The sequence below is a fragment of the Physella acuta genome, unplaced genomic scaffold, assembly GCF_028476545.2.
Source record: "Physella acuta isolate Inbredline_101_S28 unplaced genomic scaffold, ASM2847654v3 ptg000239l, whole genome shotgun sequence".
NCBI classification, from domain to species: Eukaryota; Metazoa; Mollusca; class Gastropoda; family Physidae; genus Physella; species Physella acuta.
Window position 1 is genome coordinate 210,110 of NW_026731758.1, and position 27,748 is coordinate 237,857.

A 27,748-nucleotide genomic window follows, 5' to 3' on the forward strand; every position below is an offset into this window, starting at 1 on the left:
ATTGTAATTAACACTCATCCAATCTACATACAACCTTTAATCAGCGAACACAGTTGTGGCAGAACACAAGTTTAAACTAGATAAAATATTTAATATATAAAATATCAGAACCCAACTTACAAAATGTAGGAAAAAACACTATCACAGATTTCAACACTGCCTAATAATAGCCACAGGCCACACAACACTATTATAGCTTCAAGAATTACTTGGCGACAAGTAATATTAAACTAGAAGACTAAATCAACTTAAGAAAGCAAGGCACACACAGGACTTAAGTTCTCTCACGTTCAAATGGTCAGAATATATAGCCGGACAATATGGACGGCTGCCTGATCAAGGTAAAACTGCCACGTGTGGCGAGTGTGCGGTGCAATTAAAGACTTCTGCCACAGGGGAGATTATCCTCAACTCATGTAGCCATTGGTTGGGATAGTCATCTGACCAGAATCATTCAATCAGATCTTAATGGAAAATTTCTATGTTGCACAATCACTCCATATAAGGTATTATACAATGTCAAAATAAAAATAGAACCTGACTCGACCTAAGTAGGTCACATCCCCTCCCTTTTTAGAAGTGACAGATAGGTTCCACAAAACATACATAAGGAGCCAATCTGGCAATGAAATAACAAAAATGTTTTACAAATGTAGGCAATCAAAATCATAAAACCAGATGAAAATATCCCTGAACATAAAAGGGAAGTAACTCAAACTTTTACAATTGGTGAAAGGGAAGTAACCCTTCAAAAAGTAATTATACATCAAAATCCCTCAGAAAAGGGTATTACAACATTTCCATGAGGATATTAAAAGTGGTAAACCCGCTAGGGTAAGACCTTTATTTCAATGACTAGCTACAATATCAACTGAGTCATGTGAGACATATTATTATAAAAGATTACATATAATCAAAAACCACCTTTAATTAAGGTTCACCTGAAAATAAACAAAATATTCAACAGGAAAGGAATTTTGAAAAAATCAAAATCATACCACCCATTTCCATGTCAAAACACAACACTTGGGTATGGTCTTAATGAACCACAAAACATGTCACATGATCAATGTGTGCAATAAGATTTTACATCCTTGACAAACAATCAGCCACAACATTATCACTACCCTTAATGTGTGAAATTTCCAGATTAAAATTTTGGAAATATAAGCACCATCTCAATATTCTTTGATTTGTCTGTCCTAACTTAGAGGTAAATTTCAGGGGATCATGGTCAGAAAACACTCTGACTGGATTGGTTGAAGAAGAGACATAGACTTCAAAATGTTGTAAGGACAAAACCAAAGCTAAAGCCTCTTTTTCAATAGTAGAATAATTCTTTTGGTTCTCATTTAACTTCCTGGAAAAAAAAGCAATGGGATGGTCAATTCCCATGTTGTCTTCTTGAAATAGGACTGAGCCAATGGCTAAGTTGCTAGCATCAATGGCAAGTTTAAAGGGCTTGCTGAAACTTGGTGCAGCCATAACAGGAGCATTAGATAAAAATGACTTAATGGTTAAAAAAGCTTCTTAACATTTATTTGACCATTCACACTCAACACCCTTTTTCAATAATGCAGTAAGAGGTTCAGCAATAGCTGAAAAGTTTTGACAGAACCGCCTATAGTAACCAGCCATCCCAAGGAACTTTTTGATTTCTTTACAATTTTTGGGAGGAGGTAACCTTACAATAGCATCTACTTTAGCTTCAATGGGCCGAACTTGGTTCGTTCCCACTTGATAACCCAAATAGGTAATTGAAGCTTTACAGAAATCACTTTTATGCAAGTTTACAGTAAAATTCACTTCAGACAATTTTCTAAAAAGGTTAGTCAACTGAACAATATGTTCTTCAAAAGTATTAGAAAATACAACTATATCATCTATGTAGGCCTCACATTGGTCTACGTCAGCAATGACAGAATTAATGACCCTCTGGAAAGTTTGACCAGCATTGCGCATACCAAAGGGCATACGTTTGTATCTATAAAAACCATTAGGGGTTACAAAAGCAGATATTTCTTTTGCACGGTCAGATAATGGGATTTGCCAGTATCCTGAAAGTAAATCAATTTTGGAAATTATCTTAGCTTGACCAACTTTATCAATAACGTCTTCTATTCGAGGTAATGGATAGGAATCAGCTTTGGTGAGCGCATTTACCTTCCTAAAGTCGGTCACAAACCTGAAAGATCCACCGTCTTTCGGTACTAGGAGACATGGGGAACTCCAGCTGCTGAAACTGGGCTCAATGATATCATTCTTGAGCATATAATCAATTTCATCTTTTATCAAAACAGCCTTTTCCGGGTTAACTCTATTAGGGTGTTGTTTGATGGGTTTTGCGTCACCTACGTCTACATCATGAGGTGGAACCTTCGCTTCTTTGGGGACATCCCCAAAAATAGAGGGAAATGTCTCGAATAACTGAGACAATCTATGGCTTTCCTCTGTGGACAAATGCATAAGGTGGACATTCAAATTATCTAAAAAGGAAGAATTTACCAATTTTGGGGGTTTCAATTTATCATGTATCACATCATCAGAAACATTTGAACATACAGGTAAAGTAATTTTAGCTGTGGAATGAACATTGTTACAATTATCATAATACTTTTTCAGTGAGTTAACATGATACACTGTCTGTTTCCTTCTTCTGTCAGGCGTATTGACAACATAGTTCAAATCACTTAATTTTGAATGCACAGTAAAGGGTCCACAATATCTCAAGGATAACGCATTGTTCAGATTAGGCACTAGCACAAGAACTTTGTCGCCTGGATTGAATGTTCGTTTACAAGAACTCTTATCATACAGTCCTTTCATTCTCACTTGGGCCCTTCTTAAGTTCTTGTGAGCCATTTCGCACACGGCTTTCAGTCGAACGTGAAAATCATCAAAGTTTCCCACAGGATGAACGCTGGTACCTGTCCACTGTTCGTGGATCAGCTTCAGGGGACCACGGACAGAATGTCCAAACACAAGTTGAAAAGGAGAGTAACCTAAAGAGTCCTGGACACAGTCCCTCGCGGCGAAAATAATCCAAGGAACAGTCTCATCCCATTGGGTGTTACTGTTAGCGAACGTTCTTAGCATGGTTTTGAGGGTTTGGTGGAACCTCTCAAGTACGCCTTGAGACTGAGGGTGGTAGGCTGAGCTGGTGATGTGGGTAACGCCTAGCTTGGCTAGTGCTTCCTGAAAATGGTGACTGGTGAAGTTGCTGCCTTGATCTGTTTGCACGATTCTAGGTAATCCAAAGGTAGTGAAGAACCGGGTCATGGCTCTGACTACAGTCTTAGCCTTAATGTTCCGTAAGGGAATCGCCTCGGGAAAACGGGTACTTGAACACATAAAGGTAAGTAGGTACTCGTTGCCCGCCTTGGTTTTAGGCAAGGGACCTACACAGTCCATGACGATTTTTGAAAAGGGTTCTTCTAATACAGGAATCGGACTCAAAGGGGACTTAGGAATTGTCTGGTTTGGCTTTCCGGCCAACTGACAGTTCGTGCAACTTCTGCAGTAACGCGACACATCTTTTCTCATTTTGGGCCAAAAGAACAGTTCTTTGATCTTCGCCGTCGTTTTAGAGACTCCTGGGTGCGCTGACATTGGATGGTCATGTGCCAGCTTAAGTATTTCATGCCGATAAGGAGGAGGGACCCACAGCTGGTTTTTACCCAACCATGGTTCGGCTGGTGAGGCATTCACTGGTATAGCGCGACGAAAGAAGAGGCCGTTCTCGGAGAAATATTCTCCATCGTCAGATGATAGAGATTTTTCGACCGTTGCTTTGAGTTCCGCGTCGACTTGTTGAGCTTTAATGATGTCTTCCTGAGATATCCTCAGGGGTAAGCCCAGGCTTGTGTTTTCTGGAAGCATAGACTCCAATTTGGGAGTCGAATTTCTTGACGATGATGGCGGGTGTGGTTCAGACGTTGTGTCAGCCAATTGTTTGGTCTGGCTTCTTGTCACCGCACATGCAGGATACAGTTCATAATCATTATCTGGAACTGTTGACAAAGGGTCTGAAACCGTACAGGGGTATACTTTGCTTCCCGCAAGGTCATTCCCTAGAAGTAGGTGTACTCCTGGGACAGGAATACTATCTATCACACCTAAAATGACTTCACCTTCGACGAGATGATGTTTCAGGGCAAACTTGTGTAAAGGGACGACAGTAGATTTTGTCCCCACTCCCTGGATTATGGAAATATTTCCGGTGTTCGTCTCTGGTGTAATGTCCATTGAACTTTTCAAAAGGAGTGATTGTGACGCTCCTGTGTCTCTTAGGACGGTGATATTCCGCTGAGACAACGGATCACCTGGTTTGCTAATGATGGCTTCGGCAATAAAAGATGAAAAGTCAACTTTTCTCGATCCCTCGAGATCGGTAGACTCGGAAGAAACTGGATGGTGGCGAGAACAGTCAAAATGTGACTGCACATAATGTGTGGAGACTTGACTACCTTCTTGCGGACACTTAGGGTTAGCGTCCCTTGGAATTCTAGAGTTCATATTTGAACCGGCAGCTTGAGGGGGTAGAGCATAGTGCGCAGAAGTACGCACCACCTCTCTGTTAAATTGAAGACGTTTGTAACAGTCCTTGACATGATGACCAGGTCTTTTGCAGAACTGGCTCGACGATTGAGAGTTGATCTTGGTTTCTCTCTGGACTGTGATGCCTTCACGTATTGGCCAACAGGAGGATTGCTGCCAAAAAGGGGAAGCACGGGGTTGAGGCGGTTTCCTGACACTGGTGGTTTCTTATGCACCAACATATATGTGTCAGCCGACTCAGCAGCCTTCTGGACGTCAATTATCTTGTTATCCAGTATGTGTAGTCGTATCTCTTCAGGCAGGGACGATAGGAATTCTTCCCTTAGGATAAGTGACCTGAGTTTCTCAAACTCAGAAACTTCCTCAGAGTGTAGCCACCTTGAGAATATTTTCTCCTTTTCAAAGAGAAATTCCACATATGACTGAGTGGGTAACTTGCGGAGTGTTCGGAATTTTGTCCGATAGGCCTCGGGCGTCAGTGCGTAGGCCTTCAAAATGGCAGTCTTGACCAAGCTATAGTTATTTTGAACATCGTGAGAGAGTGCCTGGTATGTTTTTGCAGCTTTCCCAGTAAGGACCGAGCTCAATAAAGCAGTAATGGAAGTTTCGGGCCATTCACATGTCTTCGCTAAACTCTCAAATGAGTTAAAGAAAACGACCAAATCTGTTTCATCAAATTTAGGAACTAATTTCCCAAATTTGGCAATCACTTGCCCTACCGACAACTTTTTTGGATCTACCAGAGAAGTGACATCACTAACTTGACCAAACTCTAATTCCAACCTCTTCCTATCTAAAGCAATTTTAACTTCTAACTCCTGTTCTTTTAATGCCTTCTCTAAAGCAACTTTCTCCTCACGGAGTAACACACCAGCCAACAAACTTTCATCAAATACCCCTTCATTAATGAAATGAACAACAATTTTATCTCTCAACACCTCTGACTTCTGCGTAACAGAATAATCCAATTTCAATTCCTTAACAAGACTAATCAAAACTTTTCTACTCAACTTCTCGACCTCCTCAAAAGTGGGATTAGCCAAAAAAGACTCCATAACACTAACTTTCAAAAACACAACAAGCCTAGATTCACTAACTTAACACTGAGCGTTGGGCCGTGTACTTGACCTCTTATCGTGACACGTCTGGCTGTTGACCTAGATACCACTAGGCTTGCGCGCGCTGTAAGAACACGGCGCACTGAATAGAAAAACAACCAAATCAAACTAAACTTAGTGCTTACTGATATAACCAACAACTGGAACGACAGATTAAATCTCGGCGAGCCCCCACTTTGTAACGTCCCCTATCTATCAGCCAAATAGAAGGTGAACGTCCCCGGATTCTTTTTTCGGGGTTATATGCAAATGCCTTACGGCCTAAGTGGATGAATACTAACACTACGGCACACTAGGGCTCGAATTCTATGTCTAGGGATAACTAGCGATACTATTGTAATTAACACTCATCCAATCTACATACAACCTTTAATCAGCGAACACAGTTGTGGCAGAACACAAGTTTAAACTAGATAAAATATTTAATATATAAAATATCAGAACCCAACTTACAAAATGTAGGAAAAAACACTATCACAGATTTCAACACTGCCTAATAATAGCCACAGGCCACACAACACTATTATAGCTTCAAGAATTACTTGGCGACAAGTAATATTAAACTAGAAGACTAAATCAACTTAAGAAAGCAAGGCACACACAGGACTTAAGTTCTCTCACGTTCAAATGGTCAGAATATATAGCCAGACAATATGGACGGCTGCCTGATCAAGGTAAAACTGCCACGTGTGGCGAGTGTGCGGTGCAATTAAAGACTTCTGCCACAGGGGAGATTATCCTCAACTCATGTAGCCATTGGTTGGGATAGTCATCTGACCAGAATCATTCAATCAGATCTTAATGGAAAATTTCTATGTTGCACAATCACTCCATATAAGGTATTATACAATGTCAAAATAAAAATAGAACCTGACTCGACCTAAGTAGGTCACAAGAGCTACATCTTTTGGGTCCTTTTTTGTTCCTAGGTCCATATGTACGAATCACACATGAAATCAACTATCCAAACAATAAACTAAGGGGCATCTTTAAGCTATTTTTCGTTGTTCATAAGCATATCTAAACCCTGTCACGGCCATTCATCGAGTAGTTGCGACATGTACATTTTATTCAATGGTTGGGCTTTTCCGGAACAGATTATTCAAAGGTGTTAAATTGTACTAGAAGACATTAGAAAGTCAATATATTTATATAGAAATCCATTTGATAAAATAAACAACATTGTTATTTCTCGTACTTATAATAGCTTCTACATATTTTAATCTAAATTTTTAATTTTAATACTCATTCTAAATAGAAAAAAGAAAAATCAACATTTGTGACAAAATATTTCAGATAAATAAACACAAACAAAATTAAATTTACAAACACATATTTCTTCTTTATTATATTTATTGCTTTATAAAATCAAATGAAATTACAGGGTTTAAAAAATATTTGATACAAATTCTTGTTTCCTAATTTGAATTTTATACATAGGTCGTTTATTATTTTCTAAAATGGGTTTATTCTTTTTTTCCCTAAATTTTAGTTTTTAATTTTTTATCTCTTTTCCAGATGTCCATAACGATGCTTGTCTAGTTACAAAGGTCTTTAGAGCAGAAACAGGTGTTTTTTCCAAGATAATTCACACATCCATCAGCTTGAATAACATTTGATGGGAACTTTCCGTCTGAACAACTGCGTTCAAGCTCTGTCAGGGGAAATGTTGACAATAGAAGGTTAGTAGTTAAGTCTATTATTTTTACAAAATTTAACATTTTTATAAACTTTTTAAAATAAAGATTTTAAATTCACTAAAAATTCGAGCCATATACAATGGACTTCTATCCAGAGTTTCTTCCAGGCATCTCTTCGGGGGGGGCGAAGCCCCCCCCGAAATTTTTTTACCGCCCCCCCCGAACGAAATGAAATTTATATAATTTATATAGAAAATATATACTTTTAACAGTGTCCGCCCCCCCCCCGAAGAAAGTTTACCGCCCCCCCCGAAGATTTCAAGTGCCCCCCCAGAGAAAAAAGTCTGGAAGAAACACTGCGTCTATCGGAGGTGACGGTTAATAAGACAGATGAGCTGATTAGACCCTTGTCGAATATAAAGCGATATAGTAGTAAGCTCTAAGTACAGCCTACATTATTCAGTCTAGCCTGAGAGATTTCTCATTAAAGTAGGAGGGGCATTGGAATGTCTTTATGACACCTATTTGGGAATCAAAAGCGATACATTAAAAATAAAGTCGTTCGCTCTACCACCCGTTGACGCCATTTCGCGAGGAGATGGTGTCATTTTGTAGTATAACTATTGCATTTTGTTGCCTTGGAATAACAATGTCAAGGTGTCATAGGAACTTGTATTATGGGCGTGATGGAATCTTGGTGTGTTTTATTTGTCGTGTGATGGAGGATTGATGTTCTTGATTCGTGGTGTTATGGTGTGCTGAGGTTTTTATTATTGGAATCATGCTTTTGTGCTTTTGATTTTATGCGTGTCATTGAGTTTTATTGTGTACGAGCCGACCCGCGGCTTATCATACGCCGCTATTTAGTTGTTTTTTTTTTCTACTTTTCATTAAATCATAATTTGTGAATTCGACAGTACCAATGCTGCCACTGAAAATATTTGCTTTAAAACACTAAACCCCCCTTCCCCCCCTCTTAGTTACCTCCTCTAAGTTTAAAATCGTTTCAAACTAAATTATCTGCCCCTAATAGCCGTCACCAAACCCGGTTCTACGATTGTTTTGTAAATATTTAGCGTGAACCACAGCTCTCCAGACCATGTGAGGGGGTGGGGGGGGGGGGGGGGGGGGGTAAGCGATAGAGAGGAAGAGAGTGGACTGTAAGGCGCGCCTGCAGCTTGTTTTCTAACGGCTCCCAGAAGAGAATTATATATATAGATGATTTGTGGTATCACGGAGTCTTAGTGGTTTTAATTTACGGTTTAATGAGACTTTGTGTTTGTTTCGCGTGTCGTGAGGTTTTGTTGTATTTTATTCAGGGAGTCTTGGAGTTTTTTTTTTAGATTTGTAATGTCATTGAGGCATGGTGTTTTTGAATCGTTGTGTCATGTAGTCATTGTGTTTTTGATTAGTGGTTATTTTTTTTTTACAGACGCTTACAGTCTCGGATGAGTGGTTTTCGGGGTTTGGTTGGATTGTAATTAAATACTTTTGAGTCAGCCAACAGAGAGGTTGAACGATCTTCGGTCCATTTACCAGCCATTATACATTACCCAGATAGCAAATGAAAATGTATGCTAATAATGTTGGTTTAGCTCGTAATTCAAGTATCTCTACTCACCTTCTCTTAAAGTTGTTAGAGATGTTGTTTTCACACAAGGCCCAGTGCACTTGACAAGCTTAGTATTTTTCCAGCCTACAGTATCCTCAGGGGCGGGGCAATTGTGGCATTTGGAAGTAAATGGGCCGTTCTTGCATTTGTAGCACAAACGCACACCGGATGTTGTTGTGGAACCAACCGAACTAACAGGAGGGTTCACAGTTGTAATTGCCGAAGACCTATCTGGTGGGTAAAGTAAAACAGTTTAAAAAAATAATATTTAGCTTTAAATGTATTTAAAAAAACAATTGTGTATCAGCACCATCGTGTAACAGGTTTGAATTGACGGCCCAACTGGAGACTGGTAATATATAATTCACTCACCACATTTGCAATAGGAGAAACCTGATGTTGCTTTGTTTACGTTTGGGTCTACGACAGATCCAGTAGGTACATTAATTGAACAGATTCCTCCATCAAAGGCGTACATGAAACACCTGTCGTCATTCGCACAAGCTTTGTAACAATCCTGTTAGAAACAACCGAGTCTAATGTAAATCAAATCATATTAAATTTCTTGTTTTACATATTAAAAGAAAAAGTTTATTCTTCCATGTTCTTAATTGTAATATTGTAACAGTTCACCCCCTCTGTACTTTGTGCTTTTTTTCTTTGTCTTTGTCCGCTGAAAGAATATTTTTCAAAAAAGCTGTTTACTAATTTTCGAGTTTTCTCACAAAGATAGAATGCTGTGTTCCGCCAAAAAAATTATTGAACAACAAAAGCCTTTTTAAATGCGGTTTGAATATGCTTGTATGTATAATAAGGAGAATAATTTATACTTAACTCGGGTGATTGAGCTATAACCATCAAGTACGTCGCGGCATCCATAGTTGTACACCCAAGTGCTGTGATTCAGGAATAAAGTAAACATACATACTTACATATGTACATACGTACATACGTACATACGTGCATACGTACATACGTACATACGTACATACGTACGTACGTACGTACATACGTACATATGTACATACGTACATATGTACATACGTACATACGTACATACGTACATACGTACATACGTACATACGTACATACGTACATACGTACATACGTACATACGTACATACGTACATACGTACATACGTACATACGTACATACGTACATACATACATACGTACATACGTACATACTTACATACGTACATACGTACGTAAGTACGTGCATACTTATATACGTACATACGTACATACGTACATACGTACATACGTACATACGTACATACATACATACGTACATACGTACATACTTACATACGTACATACGTACGTAAGTACGTGCATACTTATATACGTACATACGTACATACGTACATACGTACATACGTACATACGTACATACGTACATACATACATACATACATACAATCCGACCGACCGACCGACCGAATATATATATATATATATATATATATATATATATATATATATATATATATATATATATATATATATATATATATATATATATATATATATATACCGAGGGGTTTAACCTCCCTGCCTACGCCACTGAGAAACACATTTCATTTTTAGTTTTTTTGACCAATGATGATCATTTTCTACGATCTTTAAAAAAAAATTTTGTAATTAAAAAGCCACTGTGGGAATGCCGGTTGATGAAACCTAAATAGTATGAGTATTGTGGTAAAACTCACAACAGTTGCAGAAGACAAAGCCATAATTGCTGGTAGGAGGGTCTATTACATCTGAATTTATTATGAAGTTCATGCAGTTTGAGGGCGGACTATAATCGTATTGAATACACTTGGGATTGGATTTGCATCGTTCAAAACAATCCTAAAATTGAAAAAAATTAGAAAGAGTGAATGAAATAGAATTCTTCAAAAAAGTTAAATATAAAACACTCATCTCCCCTAAACTTGCTCGAATATTCATATAAAACAACAGGGGATCGGAACTCGGGCTTTAGACATGATTTTGAATCCATTTTAAATACTTAAAGTTTTTAAAAATAGAATAAAATCTATAAAATCTAAAAGAATTGCAAACCCATTGAACTCCAAATAAAATGTGCTTAATATCGCGCAATATTATTAGTACTTTATAAATTTACATGCGTTTTTTTGAGAAATCGGAAACAGCGTAAATTACTACTTCTGGTAAACGGAAATTACTCAAAATTTGCAAGAAGGTAGAGAATTAATACTTTTACTTATGTGTGAAATTACATTTATCTAACTGAAATAGTACTCAAGTTACAGGCTTTTGAAAAATTCAAAGTAGAAAAAATACAACTTCTGGTTATCGGAAATGGCTCAAATGTTGATACGGATCTAAGATTTTGATATAATACTTATATGTGAAAGTTCATAAACCTTACTGTAACGGTACTCAAGTTATCGTGTTTACAGACACACACACACAAACACACACACTGACAAACGGACAAGATTGCAAATTTATGTTTTTCCGACTTAGGGAGGTGGAAAACGTCGAGATTTGTATCGTTTTTTTTGCACGATTACAAGACTTTCTCTATACTTCTTATATGCGAGAAAGTAAAAATCAGCAAACATGAGCTTACGGAAGAAGCCGGTTTAGGTGTACGCTAAGAATGAGTGGAAGAGATAGGCGGCGGAGCTTTGCTTCGTTCACTAACTCACTTTAACGCTAAGCTCTTTCAGTCACATTAATTAGCTTACTCGTATACTTTAACATTACACTTTTAAGTCCTAACTTAACCTAAATGTTACTATATAATATTTGATTAATATTTGATTACTTTTAATCAGTTTCTCCAGGTTTTTGTATCTCAAATTTTGCTCGTTTGCTAAAACAAATTTTTAACTCGCTCAACCGCTAGATTCGTTCCATTATTGTTTATTTTATCTAAATCATTAATTTATATCTTTTTGCAATACCTAACAATATACGTTTGTCTAGTGTATTATGGGTTATTTATTACTTTCACGTTTACGAAGTATAGATGAAGTATTGTTTTGGGTAGGAAAATACTAAGTATTTTAATTTTGTCGATATGTCTGTGTGAGTGTGTGTGTGTGTGTGTTTGTGCGTGTGTGCGTGTCTCAGAAAACGATAACTTAAGTACAGTTATGTTGTGAATGGACTTTGTTGTATTGAATGAGTTGGAGAGTATGTGTGCAGTCTAATGTGTTTAATAAAAGATGGAGAGGGTTTGAGAGTATGTGTGTAGTAGAACGTGTTTAATAAAAGATGTCGAGGGTTTGAGAGTATGTGTGTAGTGGGATTGATAAAAGATTATAAATGCGTGATAAAGTAAATAAGGATGTGACGAAGAAGAGTATGTTTTGGTTGTTAGAGTATATCAGTCATTCCTTCCTTCAGTCATTACTATAGATTTTGGAACCATAAAAGTATACATCGCACCATGCATTGCTTTTCAGTGCATCGCATTGTCGTAATATAAGTATTAGAATAGGGTTTGTTTATATATTGACTTACATTTATTTTATAGTTGTCACTGCTTTTACTCTTTCGCATAACGTAAAGAAAATAGTAAATACACGCACATTGTAAAAACATATTAAACTGATCAATGACAAATATAATTTTCGTTGGATTCCTAAGAAAAGTGGATACATTTTTATAACATAATAACAGAAGGGTAGAAAAATCTAATTAATGGTTTGATAATTTTGCCAAGGGAGGTAATTTAAAAATAAATTCAACTCACGCAAAATTTTCAAGAGGGAATTATTGTTGGAATAATATAATTAGTAAAATGTGAATGCAAATTCTGCAGACGTGTAAGAAGACATTATTTTTGGAATATTATAATTATCATGGATTGATAAAGGCAATCTTTTATTTATTTTATTTACTGAACGTACTGTTTACTAATTATAATGTGTAATCAACTATCAACTATTATAGACGCGTCATCATGTTTATTAGGTGCGCAGTGGTTTTTTGTCATGAAACTATTTAATTTTTTTTTAAATTTAAAGCACATGAATTAATAAAGTATAATATGGTTGGTAAAACACAGATATTTTAAATACTGCATTTTATTTATTTTATACATTGAACCATGCCCTTTAGTGCTATAAACGGTTTTTCGAAATAGTTTTTTAGAGATCGCTACCGTTTTATTTTTTTTTTCTTGTTGAAGCTAAAATGATACTTTACCTTGTGAGAATTTACAATTAATTCGAGTTGCGAGGTACCTTTATAAGCTTTGCATTCTTCTCCTGTAGAATATATGTAACATTTTAAAAATACCTAATACACATACACACACACTCACACACACACACACATACACACACACACACACACACACACACTTTAAAATAGAGTCGTAATAAAGTCCCTTTCGCAAACTACAGGAATACTGTGTATTTTAAAATTACAAATCTTTGGTGGTTCCAAAATTGTGAAGTTATATAAGAAGAAGGGTAGTTATCAGAATTGTTATATGATATTCGGAGTTGTGAATTATACGATATGCTTATATACAATTATTTGTTGCAATGTGTTTGCGAGAGAAGCGGTATTACATTGTAGTAGAGGAACTATTAGGCTTGACAAAATAAAATACACTTTGCATTTTTGCTAATAAAACTAAGATTCTTCAATTTGAATAATTAAATATCAATTAAATAAAAAACACACGCTTCATTATTCATGCATTGTGATAGAATTAATGTTTTAGTTGTTTTTTTAATGCTTATGAGAGGTTCAACGCCAGATATTACTTCGTGCATTAGTTTAATGCACTTTAACCAGAAATGAAAAAAAAAAACAACATTAACTTATGAGACCGGCCTACAAACAACTTAAATATAGCCTACCGAGCTTGGCTTGTAAATGTCCACAAATTACGATAGAAACACAACTTAACAATTACATTCACATGCAATATGCAAGCAGTTACATAATCTGAATTTAAAATGAGTTAGTACTATGTATTTTAAAACTATGTAACGTAGATGAACCACTCACCTGCAACCAAAAACGGTAAGCAACACAAAAAAACAAAGACCAGCATTTTCAGTAGCTTGGTTGTTACGTCAATACTGTTTAAAAATAAAGATTGTATTATTGTATTATTATAGTCTTTCACTCTTTTTGTCCGTCCGTTCATCCGTCCGTTCGTCTGTCGGTCGGTCAGTCCGTCTATCCATCCACTCTCTCACGATTAACGTATCTAAACAAAATCGAATATTTGTTTAAAAAAAAATTCTTCTACCTAAAATAATTTTTTTTTCTATTTCATTCGGCACTTAGATGGAAGCATTGCTCCCCTACTACGACTACGTTTGTGCGACGGAAATGCAACGTTTAAGTTTTATAGTTAACATCAAAAATGTATTTGTCCTCCAATCATACCATCATCTCATCACGGTGTTTAAAAATACATTAGCAGTGTTATAGTTATATTTGCGGCACATAATGTAAAACTGCAATTTACATGCCCAGTTTTACTAAAACATTTTACATTCGGTGAAAACAAAGCACACATTCTTTTAATCATTTAGCTACGTTTGGGGGTACTTGAAACTTCATGAACTAGATGTGGATAGTGGTTGAAGGATGCATTTGCTTTTAAATTAATGTTTGTCTATTTTGTCCGTAGGGCGTTGGATATGTTCCATCCAGGGGGGTGGGAGTGATGTGATCTCCCCCACCCACCCGCCACCAGGAGAGATGCATAAAACACACATAAAAAGAATTACAGCTTTAAGGCAGTCTCGGGCGTTGACATATAAACAAAATCACGAACTTCACATAAAGAACAACAAACACAAATAAACACAAATAAAAAGTTTTTTTTAAAAATCTGAAATTAATAACTACACAAACTGATAAAAGAAATTGAAGGGCTCAGTGGAAAAAGTACTTAAGTTACATTTTTTCAAAAATGAGTTAAGACCGGTATATTATTTGATTACCTCCCCTTAACCATCCCTGTAAATTTGGGCCATGGAAAGTGTAATAGATTGAAATAATTGTGAGGTCAAGGGAACTCACTCTTCTGTATTAGTTATATTTATAATATTGTTATCTTGAGTGATGTCCCTTGCGTACTTCCTTCCGTCCTCTCTGTGTGTTACCATCGTGGTAGTTAGACCCATTAAATGTATTATATACAATACAGGCTTCTGTCGTCAATCTATTATAACTGGCGACGAAGGATAAACATCTACTAAAAAGAGCACCTACTTACGCAAAAAAGAGGTTTGCTAGAGCTTATTAGCTAATTATTTCTAGAATTATGGCGCTGTATGGCCAAATAAAAGAATTTGATGCAAATGATGAAATCATTCAAGATTACCTAGAGAGGTTAAGCTTTTACCTAGAAGCTAACGACGTGACGATAGAAGCCAAAAAGAGAGCTGTTTTGTTAACAGTCATAGGGCCTCAACAATTTAGGCTACTAAAAGACTTATGCGCACCAGTTAGTCTAACTACCAAGAGCTTTAACGAGCTGAGCAAATTGCTAACAGACCACCATGCGCCTACCCCATCAAAGTTTCTATGTCGAGCTAAATTTGACAGTAGGACTCGTCAACCAAACGAGTCAATATCAGAATATGTTGCTGCTTTACGTCATTTAAGTGAATTTTGTGAATTCGGAGACACGCTGTCTGACAGATTATGTGAAAAGTTTGTGACAGGTGTAAACAGTCCTGATGTTCAAAGAAAGTTGCTGCTCGAGTCAGATCTAACATTGGAAAAAGCAATACAACTTGCAACTTCATTCCAGCAGTCATCAGATGCGGCGAAATCTTTAGCACCTTCAGAGATCCATGCAGTAAACAGCAGGTTAGTCAACAAACATCAACCCCAACAGAGCATTCCAACTTATGCTAAACAGCCTGCTCGTTCAAATCCTAGATCTAAATCTAGTAATAATTATCAAAAATGTCATCGATGCAAAGGTCCCCATGCATCTCATCGGTGCAAGTTCAAGTCTGCAACTTGTTATAAGTGCAGTAAGCAAGGTCACATGGCCAAGGCCTGCTTTGCAAAGTCTTCGTCTGTTGCTAAATCTAGCCAGTCAAGACAGTACCGCAACCAAAGGCAGCACTATGTTAACTCTCACCAAGACTACCTAACCCAACCAATGAACCACTCTACCTGTGAAAATGCTCAAATTGATTTGCAGCCGGATTTCAACCTGTTCTCTGTTAAATCAATAAGTCATGCTCCCATCACTGTACAAGTTAATATCAACGGTAAGAGCATCAGCTTCCAACTTGACACTGGAGCATCTCTAACAGTCATAACAAAGAAAGATTTTGACGCTGTCACAGGAGGATCAGTGTCTCTACAGCCGTGTCACAAGTGTCTAACAACATACACTGGTGACAATGTTCCGGTAATAGGAGAGTGTATGGTTCATGTAAGTTATAATGGTCAAAGTGTTAAACTTCCTCTTCTTGTGGTTGAAGGAAATGGACCGCCATTACTAGGTAGGAACTGGTTAAGTGATCTTAAGTTAAATTGGGAGAGTATTTGTTCATTGAAGAATGTAAAAGAATCTAGTCTTACTTCACTAGATAAAGTTATATCTGAAAATAAATGTGTTTTTGGTAACTCTGGATTACTAAATGATAGAACAGTGAAGTTAAGCATTAAAGATACAAATCCAAGATACTGCAAAGCTAGAGTTCCACCTTATGCAATGAGGAACAAAATTGAAAATGAGCTAAGTAGATTGGAATCTAATGGCATTATAAAGAAGGTAGACTATTCCGATTGGGCGACACCCATTGTGCCAGTGTTAAAGAAGGATGGTTCTATAAGAATTTGTGGAGATTATAAAACTACACTGAATAAGCAAATAGAGCTAAATAGGTACCCTATACCTAACATTGAGGAAGTTTCTTTGAATTTGGCAGGAGGAGACAAATTCACTGAATTAGACTTTAGTCATGCTTACACTCAACTAGAACTGCATCCAGATTCAAAAGTCTATACGACAATAAACACACATAAAGGACTCTACCAATATGAAAGACTATGTTTTGGCATATCATCTAGCCCTGGAATTTTCCAAGCTGTCATGGACAGTATTTTTAAGGACATTCCAAATGTTTGTGTGTACTTTGACAATGTGTACATAACTGGTAAGAATGACACTGAACATCTTAAAACACTTGATAAAGTCTTGAAAATTGTTGGTGAAAAAGGTTTAAAGATAAACAAAGATAAATGTCAATTCATGCTGACAGAAATTAGTTTTCTTGGATATATATTAAGCAAACAAGGCATCAGACCTCAACCTGAGAAAACAAAAGCCATTAAAGAAGCACCCAAACCTGAAAATACCCAACAACTAAGAGCTTTTTTGGGCTTAATAAATTACTATGCAAAGTTCATAGGAAATCTGTCTGGTAAACTATCACCACTGTACAAGCTGCTACAGAAAAATGCAACTTGGCACTGGGGTAAACAACAAGAAGCTGCTTTTAATACAGCAAAAGAGGCTTTGTCTGCTGACACCTTACTAACTCACTATGACCCAGGGAAAAGACTTATATTAACATGTGATGCTTCACCAGATGGTGTAGGAGCAGTCTTGTCCCACATGGATGAGAAGGGTGACAGACCCATTGCTTTTGCCAGTAGATCTTTGAACCAGGCTGAGAAAAATTATTCTCAGTTAGATAGGGAAGGCTTAGGCATCATTTTTGGTGTTAAGAAATTTCATAAGTTTCTGTTTGGTAGGAAGTTCACCATCTTTACAGATCATAAACCATTGCTAGGTTTATTTGGAGAAAACAAAACCCTACCTGAGCATGCCTCACCAAGAATTCAAAGATGGGCTATCACACTAACTGCATACAATTATGAATTGAAATACAAACCTGGATCTGAGAATAGTGCAGATAGTCTTAGTAGATTACCTTTAAAAAACCAAAGCCTGAGCTATGTACCAGAAGATGTATTTGTTCTCTTCACTATCATGGATAACTCCAATATAAATGTGAATGATATTAAGAGAGAAACACAAAAAGATGAGTGCTTAATAAAAGTATATGAGTACTGTAAAAATGGTTGGCCTGAAGAGTCAGTGAATGAGGACTTAAAGCCATATAAAATAAGAAAAACAGAGTTAAGTCTAGAAGATGGATGTATACTATGGGGGTCAAGAGTAATTATCCCCAAAATGTTACAAAAAGAAGTTTTAAGAACTTTACATGATACTCATCTTGGTTCTTCCAAAATGAAGAGTCTAGCAAGATCATGGTTCTGGTGGCCACATATGGATGCTGATATTGAAAAATATGTAAAACTTTGTTCAAGCTGTGCACAACATTCAAATCAACCAGCTACAGCACCTTTGCAAAACTGGGACTGGCCAATCGAACCATGGAAACGTATACATATAGATTTCGCAGGACCTTTCATGAACAAAATGTTCTTAATTGTTATTGATTCACATTCTAAATGGTTAGAAGTTAAAATCATGAACACAATCACTGCAAATGATACCATTATAGAACTTAAGGAAATATTTTCAACTCATGGATTACCAGATCAAATTGTTTCAGATAATGGGCCTAGTTTCACAGCTCATGAGTTTAAACTGTTTTGTGTGGCAAATGGTATTGAGCATATAACCACATCCCCCTATCATCCTGCTGGGAATGGTTTGGCTGAAAGAGCGGTAGGCATATTCAAAACCGCTATGGTAAAAATGAATACCGGTAACAAGTTTTCTCTTAGAGAAAGAGTAAACAGGTTCTTAACCAAATACCGCACAACTCCTCATATAACAACAGGTGTTGCACCATGTGAATTGCTATGTGGTAGGAAAATTAAAACTCATCTTGACCTACTACATCCAACTGTTCAAAGGTCTGTTTCCCAACATCAACATACACAAAAAGTAAATCATGACAAATCATCCATTGAAAGAGAATTTGCAGTTAATGATAATGTGTATCTGAGAAATTATGGGAGAAAGGAAAAATGGATACCAGGTCAAATTGTTCAATGTACAGGACCTGTGTCTTATAAAGTAAAAACAAATGATGGACTTATTGTCCGTAGACATGCAGACCAGTTGAAAATAACTTGTGCAGATAATAAGTGTGAATCTGTCAATCCCACCAAGTCTGATCAGTTCACACCAACTCAGTTTGTTCCACAACCAAGTTCTGTTGATATGAGTGAACCAAGTTGTCTGGAGTCAGAAAATGTAAATTGTGGAGTTAATGATTTAAATCCTAGACCTCCTGAGATAGAGAATCCAGATGGTCAGAATCTTGAGTCACCAAATCAAAAGCCACTGAGAAGGTCAAGCAGGACAATCAAAGTCCCAAATAAGTTAGACCTATGATTCTAAAGGTCAAAAGGACTTTGACATTATTGTTTTGTATTTTGATTATGTTGTAGCATATTGTGCATTGTTTGTAAGGATGTAATCTACCATAATGTTCATGTTACAATATAATTGGTGATTTTAGGATACTATCAATTGTTCTATTGAGAGATGTGTTATTGTGTTCTAAGGGTAAAGGGATGTAATAGATTGAAATAATTGTGAGGTCAAGGGAACTCACTCTTCTGTATTAGTTATATTTATAATATTGTTATCTTGAGTGATGTCCCTTGCGTACTTCCTTCCGTCCTCTCTGTGTGTTACCATCGTGGTAGTTAGACCCATTAAATGTATTATATACAATACAGGCTTCTGTCGTCAATCTATTATAGAAAGAGTACCGAAGTAGCTTAATTTGAATACTCTGCATCAGCTGTTTTGGTAAAATTTTGAAGAAAAAGTTCTTAAGTGCTGATCTTTAGGGGAAAAAGTTCTTAACTGTTACCAACCAATCACAAAATTACTGCCAGCCAATAAGAATGCACCAAAAAGGCACACCCTTCCTGTTACTTTCTACAACAATGGCTGACAACGTAGTTGAGAAAAGTGAAAACAAAACTGGGAAAAAAAGAAAATCTACACCAAATAAATGGTCAAAGACTGCAATAAAGCGTGCCAAAGCTTCAGGTATGTTGTTTATTGAGTAATCAAAATAATAAAATTAAAGATAGCTATGTATACTAATTTCTATTTAAAAATAACATTCACTTTGTACTTTACTTTCTTATCAATATCATCATGCCATGCTATGATTTCGGCTTTCATGCTGTACTGTACTGTTATCACTGCAGAATTTCGGCGATTTGAGGACTATATTATTAATATTATGTAAAATCTAGATCTAGTCTGTTTTAAATTATACGTTTATTAGCCTTAGGTACCTTTCTATTGAATTAAACAGCTCTCAGTTCTATTTTAAATAGTAGGCCCTATCTAAAATGTGATTTTTTTTTAATTTATAGAATCTAGATCTAATTACTAGATCTAGTATTAGCCTATCTATACTATTAGTATTACACCCTCTTCACCTCACTCATATTATGTTGTAACCTAATGAAAAATGTAAACTTTCTATTTGCAGGCGATGCTCACAAAAACCATGTTGGAAAGGATGTTGATGAAAGGAGCCAGCACTATGTGGACTGCAGGTGCAAATGCCTAGAGAAGTTTAACGATGGAGAAAGGAGTAATATTTTAAAAGAATTTAATGAGCTTGCCGAACATGAGAAACAAAACATTTATTTAAGGGGTTGCATTTCTGTAAAAGAAGAAAACACTATCAGGCGAAAGCAGAGTCAGGCAGCCCCCAAAACATTCCGTAGCAGCTACAGCTACACAATAAAAGAAACTGGCTCACCTATACCTGTGTGCAAAAATGCTTTTTGTGCTCTGCATGGTATTAAGGAATCACGCCTGAAGAAAAAAGTCCTGAACTTTGAAGACCCCCTACAAGACTTAAGAGGAAAGCATGGCCATCACAAAAAACTTAATGATGAGATTCGCCAAGCAATCCGTCAACATATTTCTTCATTTCCTGCAAGAGAAAGCCACTATTCTCGAGCAGACAATAGAAAAAGGATCTACCTAACCTCTGACCTTAACATTTCTGAGATGTTTAGGTTGTTTTTGGAACAACACCCAGACATGAACACTATGGCCAAAGAATGGATCTATAGAGATATTTTGAACTTTGAATTTAATATTAGTTTTGGGTTTCCACGCACAGATATATGTGACACGTGTGAAAAATTTAATGCTGATATTAAATCTGCCACTGTCAACAGAAATAATGATTTGGTTTTCAAACTAAGAACTGAACATGAAGTTCACAAAAGAAAAGGGGATGCCTTCTATGAGCAGATAAGAGAGGATAAGCATCTTGCTCTTTCTACTAATGATACTAAAGTCATAGCTATGGATTTCCAAAAGAACCTGCCTCTACCTGTTACTGGGATTGGCCAGGAGTACTACAAAAGACAGCTGGCTGTGCATAACCTTGGCATTCATGATGTTTGCTCTGGAAATGCTTCGATGTACATTTATGCAGAAAATTTTGCTAACAAAGGACCCAATGAGGTTCTTTCATGTCTGGAACACTATATAGAAGAATTGCCGGAGTCGATAAGAAAACTGGTCATTTTCACAGATAATTGTTTTTCTCAAAGCAAAAACCGATACATTGTTGCTTTTTTGCAAAATTTATGTAATACTAAACTGACTGAAGTTGTTATTAAGTACCCTATTCCTGGTCACAGCAGAATGCCATGTGACAGAGACTTTGGCAGAATTGGAAAAAAAAAATTAAAAACAGATAAGTTTTATAAGCCTTCTGACCTGGTAAATCTTATTGCCAAATCAAGCATTAATAATTCATGGAAAATTGTGTATGTTGAACATCCATTTACTGACAATTTGGAAATGGACAGTAGACCTGTTGTCAGGGTTAAAGATTTTAAATCTAGCCTGGACAAAGTCATTAAAGCGCCAGAGGGTATTGCCAGTCTCAGAGGGATTTTATTTGAAAGGCTGAAGAACCCTGTTGGCAGAAGCTCAATGACTGGCCCTCTTACTTTCACTTTAAATTTATTAAAAAGGGGAAAATCACTGAACACCTTAAAATCAGCTATTCAAGATTTCCCTTTGGCATTCAACGGCTTTCTTCCAATAAAGAAAGCAAAATTTGATGACATTATGTCACTTTTGTCCCATGTCCATCTTCCAGAGAGTGTAACTTTTTACACTTCCCTCAAACCTTTAGAAATGTCTACAGAAGAGGATGAGCAAGCTGATGATTTTGAATAGGACATTTAATTTAATTTTGTATAGATAATTATTGAGGTAAATAGTGTTACCATCAAGATTATAAATAATTATTACATCACATTTGTTTTACTATTTCTGTTGACTCTGTATATACCAATAATTTAAATTCATTTTGTGTTTATACCTTTGTTGTTTAAAATTTGAATGGAAATAAACATTTTGACATAATCATAAACAGAATCTTGTCAAAGTGTGTTTATCGTTAAAGAATATTACTATTTGCCATTAGATGTTTACTTTAAAGGCAGTCTTTTAATAAAATGATTTCCAGTTGGTATTATTCAAATGGTAGCTGTAGATAGATCCATCTTATGTAACCTACACTAATAGGCAGATGATCACTGATGAACTTAACACTGGCAACAGAAATGTTATCTACCTATTATTTAAACATCATACTAACAGCTGCTTGAATTATAAATAAACAGGGTGTGAGTAGGGGACTATTATTGACTGACAAAACATTTATGGGTGCAAAACATTGCTAGTAAATTTAAAAATTAAGTTGAAAATAAAAATTCAGGGCAAAATTCAGGGCAAAAAGTACCTAAGTGCAAAACCTCTTATTTATCACAAAATCATTATTTTTTACAAAACAAGTATAAAACTTGGTTCAGATATCTAGCAGTGTGTGCTGTATATAAAAAAAAATGTTACAGTTAAGTAAAATGAATAAAAGGTATTTCAGCTTCAATTTAAAAACTTTGACCTCATTTTTCTCAAAACTCTCAAAATACACTTAAGTACTTTTTCCACTGAGCCCTTCAATTATATTTAATCTACCATATATATCAAAATACGTTAAAATAAAGTAATACATTCCAGCTGGAATATAAAGGCATCTAAATACTAAATACTATATTACAATACTCACAAGAAGCTATCGTAGACTGAATGCTAGCACCAACAATTGAGTCATGTGACTTGCACACTTACGCAGGTTTTTTATATAAATAGAAAAAACCCGGATTAAACTGGAATTGCCGCGGACGACGTGGCGACCGACAATTACTCACATCACGTCGACTGCAAAAATAGCCAATCAGGTTTCGGGGTTGGCGGGGTCGAGTCGGTAAAGCTCATGGTTGCTAAGCCGAAAAGTCTCGAGTTCGAACCCTCGGGCAGGTGAGGCTCTTCTAGTAGAGACAACTCCAAATTCAAACAACTGCTGCCTTGGTTGGACAAAGGCTATAGAAGCAAATATAAAAAGAAAAGCAATCTGAAATCGGAGCCAATGGCCTCAATGGCGAATAACCAGTTGACACATATCCTAAGTACTGATGGAGGCGTGGTCGAGTCGGCAAAAGCTCATCGTTGATAAATTCGAAAAACTCTCGACTTCAAACCCTCTGACAAATAAGGCTCGATCCTTGTCTTTCTACATCAATGTGCTGTTTTGTCTCTCTACATCAATGTACTTTTTTGTCTCTCTACATCAATGTGCTGTTTTGTCTCTCTACATCAATGTGCTGTTTTGTCTCTCTACATCAATGTGCTGTTTTGTCTCTCTACATCAATGTGCTTTTTTGTCTCTCTACATCAATGTGCTGTTTTGTCTCTCTACATCAATGTGCTCTTTTGTCTCTCTACATCAATGTGCTGTTTTTGTTGTGATATATTACATGACAAACCCCTCAACCTCATTTTCACAATATCATACTGATATCGGCAGTCTTTGAACGTGTCTTAATTTTTTTTATTGCCCATGAGGTCACGAGGCATAATAAACTACACACCCACCTGTCGACGAAACACTCGTGCACACGCTGGTGCAGTGACATTTTTCTTTTGTCATGGAAACAAGTGGGACAAACGTTCTTTTCTAGAAAGTAAAAACAATGACTGGGAATAGATATCTTGATGCAGATGAAATTTCGTGTTGGCATAGTGAGACAAAATAATCTAGGACCAACCACGTGGGGTTAGTGACAGAGGCGTAGCGAGCCTTCCCGGTGCCCGGGGACAAACTTTGAATTTGGTGCCCCCCCCCCCCCTCGGGAGCAAATATGTTCACTTTACACCGCCCCCCCCTCAGACTTTCGTTTTGCATCCCCCCCAAACTATTTATAATGCAAAAGTGCAAAAGTGCAGCTAAAATGACATTTTAATGTGTCTTTACAACACATTTTGGCGCCCCCTAAGGTCGGCGCCCGGGGTCATATGTACCCCCCTGCCCCCCCCCCCCCCCCCCAACGCTACGCCTCTGCTTAGTGGCCATCATGTTACAACATTAATTAAACAATTGACTAGGTTTTTTTTCTTTCATTCGGATCTTCCTTCATCTATTGTTGTTGTTTTTATAATTTTGTGATAAATATACAGTTTTTATGTTATTAAAACACTAGAAAATGCTACCAAATACTAAGCTACTACCAAATACTAAGCTAAAACAATGCATAATAAACATTTCTGTCTGAAGAAAGAAATAATTCCCACCCTCCTCTTCCTCTTACAGTAACTCGCTAGTCAACCCACCGTAAGTTTATAATATTGTTACATTATTTTATGAAAGACTTAAACGGGAACATCAGTCTTTATATCGGACTGTAAACAACTAATGAGTAATACATTTGTTCCGAGTAGGCTTACTAGCAACAGGATAAAATAGGAGCATTTAATTATTTAATGATCCCCTTAACTTACGCATTGCAACATTGCTCATATATCTTTTATTTTCTCAGTCTATATCATTGTTTATTATAAATATGCAATATTTTTTTTCTTTATTGCAAAATGTCACTACTACTCAAATAAAAACCTTAACCTTAACCTTAACCTTAACCTTAACCTTAACCTTAACCTTAACCTTAACCTTAACCTTAACCTTAACCTTAACCTTAACCTTAACCTTAACCTTAACCTTAACCTTAACCTTAACCTTAACCTTAACCTTAACCTTAACCTTAACCTTAACCTTAACCTTAACCTTAACCTTAACCTTAACCTTAACCTTAACCTTAACCTTAACCTTAACCTTAACCTTAACCTTAACCTTAACCTTAACCTTAACCTTAACCTTAACCTTAACCTTAACCTTAACCTTAACCTTAACCTTAACCTTAACCTTAACCTTAACCTTAACCTTAACCTTAACCTTAACCTTAACCTTAACCTTAACCTTAACCTTAACCTTAACCTTAACCTTAACCTTAACCTTAACCTTAACCTTAACCTTAACCTTAACCTTAACCTTAACCTTAACCTTAACCTTAACCTTAACCTTAACCTTAACCTTAACCTTAACCTTAACCTTAACCTTAACCTTAACCTTAACCTTAACCTTAACCTTAACCTTAACCTTAACCTTAACCTTAACCTTAACCTTAACCTTAACCTTAACCTTAACCTTAACCTTAACCTTAACCTTAACCTTAACCTTAACCTTAACCTTAACCTTAACCTTAACCTTAACCTTAACCTTAACCTTAACCTTAACCTTAACCTTAACCTTAACCTTAACCTTAACCTTAACCTTAACCTTAACCTTAACCTTAACCTTAACCTTAACCTTAACCTTAACCTTAACCTTAACCTTAACCTTAACCTTAACATTAACATTAACATTAACATTAACCTTAACCGGACTACGATGTTGCCGTCCGGTTGCTTAGTCGCCGGCCGAATACGTTGCTGACACTGGCTAGGGCACTAGCCAATAAGGCCGTCGTTGTCTAGGGGTATTTAATTAGTCTACCCGAGTCAGCTCCAGTGAAAAAATCAACGGAACAGGAGACCTTCTTAGTTTGTGCTGTTTATTAATTCGCTAAATGCCTGTTCGGCCGAGCGAGGCTTCCCCTCACCGCTAACTTCGGGTGTGTGTGTGCGAGAGAGAGAGAGAGAGAGAGAGAGACTAACTGACCTGCCTGTATTTATACCCCTGTTCTAACCCCCTAGCTATTCCCATGGGACAATGAGCTTTAAACTTGTGACCTAACAAATTATCCCCCTGGCGCTAACAACCCTGGCTACTGGTCAGTATAAAGGCTACTATTGTCCTGTCAGAGCGGTCAGTCTCTTTGAGCGTGTCACCTACTGTCCATCCCTACTGTGTACCCTGTAATTATATAGTGAATGGATGTTGGTGGAATTCTGACCCAACATACTCACCCATACCCAGAGCAAATTGGGCTTTGCACTATTTGCCTAAACTAAATACTAAACTACTATTGTAAATTTGCCTTCGCCCAGCAGATGCTATATACATACAACTAAAATGTGTATACATACATTACAATATACATAATAACATATAATGCATATATAGAAAAAAAATATTAAAGAAAAACAAAACAAGCAAAGCTTAAAACAGGATCTACAACAGCAATTAGCACATTTGATGAAAAAAAGAATTAAAAAAAAAGAAATATATAGTCTATAGTAGAAAAATCAGTTGTCTGTTTGGTGGCGTATTTTCGAAAATTGTGTACAACAAACCTCGACCTTATTTTATAACTTAGCCAAGATCTCAACTTCCTCTGAAGCCACCGACGGAACTTCATTGCTTTGATTTCCGACTTGCATGGGTTCAGGTGGGCTTTTTAAGGGACCCAATATTTTTTACCAAATAAAATTGAAAATTTAGTATTATCTCTTCTCTCCCCCACCACCCTCTACCTCCCGCTTATGATTTTTAAAATACAAAAAAAATATTAAAGAAAAACAAAACAAGCAAAGCTTAAAACAGGATCTACAACAGCAATTAGCACATTTGATGAAAAAAAGAATTAAAAAAAAAAAGAAATATATAGTCTATATATATATATATATATATATATATATATATATATATATATATATATATATATATATATATATATATATATATATATATACATATATATATTGCAACCAAGGTTCAATAGCTCACGCACCCACTCATTCACGCAAAATTAAACTTCCTGGGGGCCAATTAGAACAATTATAAATTTCAAGTGAACTTGCATACTTTTTGTTTCTATTGCTACTAGTGACAACCCATAGCGAGTCTAGCACTCACGCTTTCAAAATCCACCCTCTATTACTCATTCCCTCAATTCCCTTGATAGCATGTCAGCTACTATATTCTCTTTTTCCTGGTATATGCTATATAGTAAACTTAAATTCTTGTAACAATAGAGACCATCGAGTTAATCTAGAGTTGCTGTAACTACAGTTATTTAAATACTTCAAAGCTCGTTGGTCCGTTTATAGTGTAAAGTGTACGTTGTTTAAGTACAGTGCTAACTTCCCCACTGCCCAGATAATGGCCAAACATTCCCTCTCAATTGTTGAGTACCTCGTCTCTCGCGGTAGCAACTTCCTGCTCACATATTTGACGGGCCGCAGCACCCCCTGTTTAGCCTGCAGTAGCACTGCGCCGATGCCGCGTGCTGAGGCGTCCGTCCTGAGTATGAACGGTTGGTTAATATCGGGCAGGACAAGGACAGGCTCTGAGTTTAAGTGCTCCTGTATCAGCCCAAGAGCTGGTTTATCCCCCGCCAAAAGGTCAGTCAACACCGCCTTAAGATTGCTGAAGTTGGGGATACATTTGGAGTAATAGCTAATAAGGCCTACAAGTTGCCTCACTTGTCTCTTAGTTCTTGGGATGGCAATGTTTAGAATT

General features: G+C 36.6%; 2 protein-coding genes across 2 annotated transcripts; one reads left to right on the forward strand and one right to left on the reverse strand.

The window, feature by feature from the left end:
* Positions 1-7,066: 7,066 nt before the first annotated feature.
* LOC131938227 (uncharacterized) lies at positions 7,067-23,101 on the reverse strand. The gene is made up of 8 exons (XM_059296148.1): positions 23,021-23,101; positions 13,932-14,005; positions 13,116-13,177; positions 10,640-10,781; positions 9,696-9,823; positions 9,300-9,444; positions 8,937-9,158; positions 7,067-7,329 (listed from the first exon to the last, which is right to left on the reverse strand). The coding sequence occupies exons 2-8, from the start codon at positions 13,975-13,977 to the stop codon at positions 7,214-7,216; spliced, it is 861 nt and encodes a 286-aa protein (XP_059152131.1). The 5' UTR covers positions 13,978-14,005; positions 23,021-23,101; the 3' UTR covers positions 7,067-7,213.
* Positions 19,844-22,291, forward strand: LOC131938246 (uncharacterized). Its single transcript, XM_059296176.1, has 2 exons — positions 19,844-19,950; positions 20,405-22,291. Exons 1-2 carry the CDS (start codon positions 19,845-19,847, stop codon positions 22,123-22,125), a joined length of 1,827 nt encoding a protein of 608 aa, XP_059152159.1. The 5' UTR covers position 19,844; the 3' UTR covers positions 22,126-22,291.
* Positions 23,102-27,748: the final 4,647 nt, after the last annotated feature.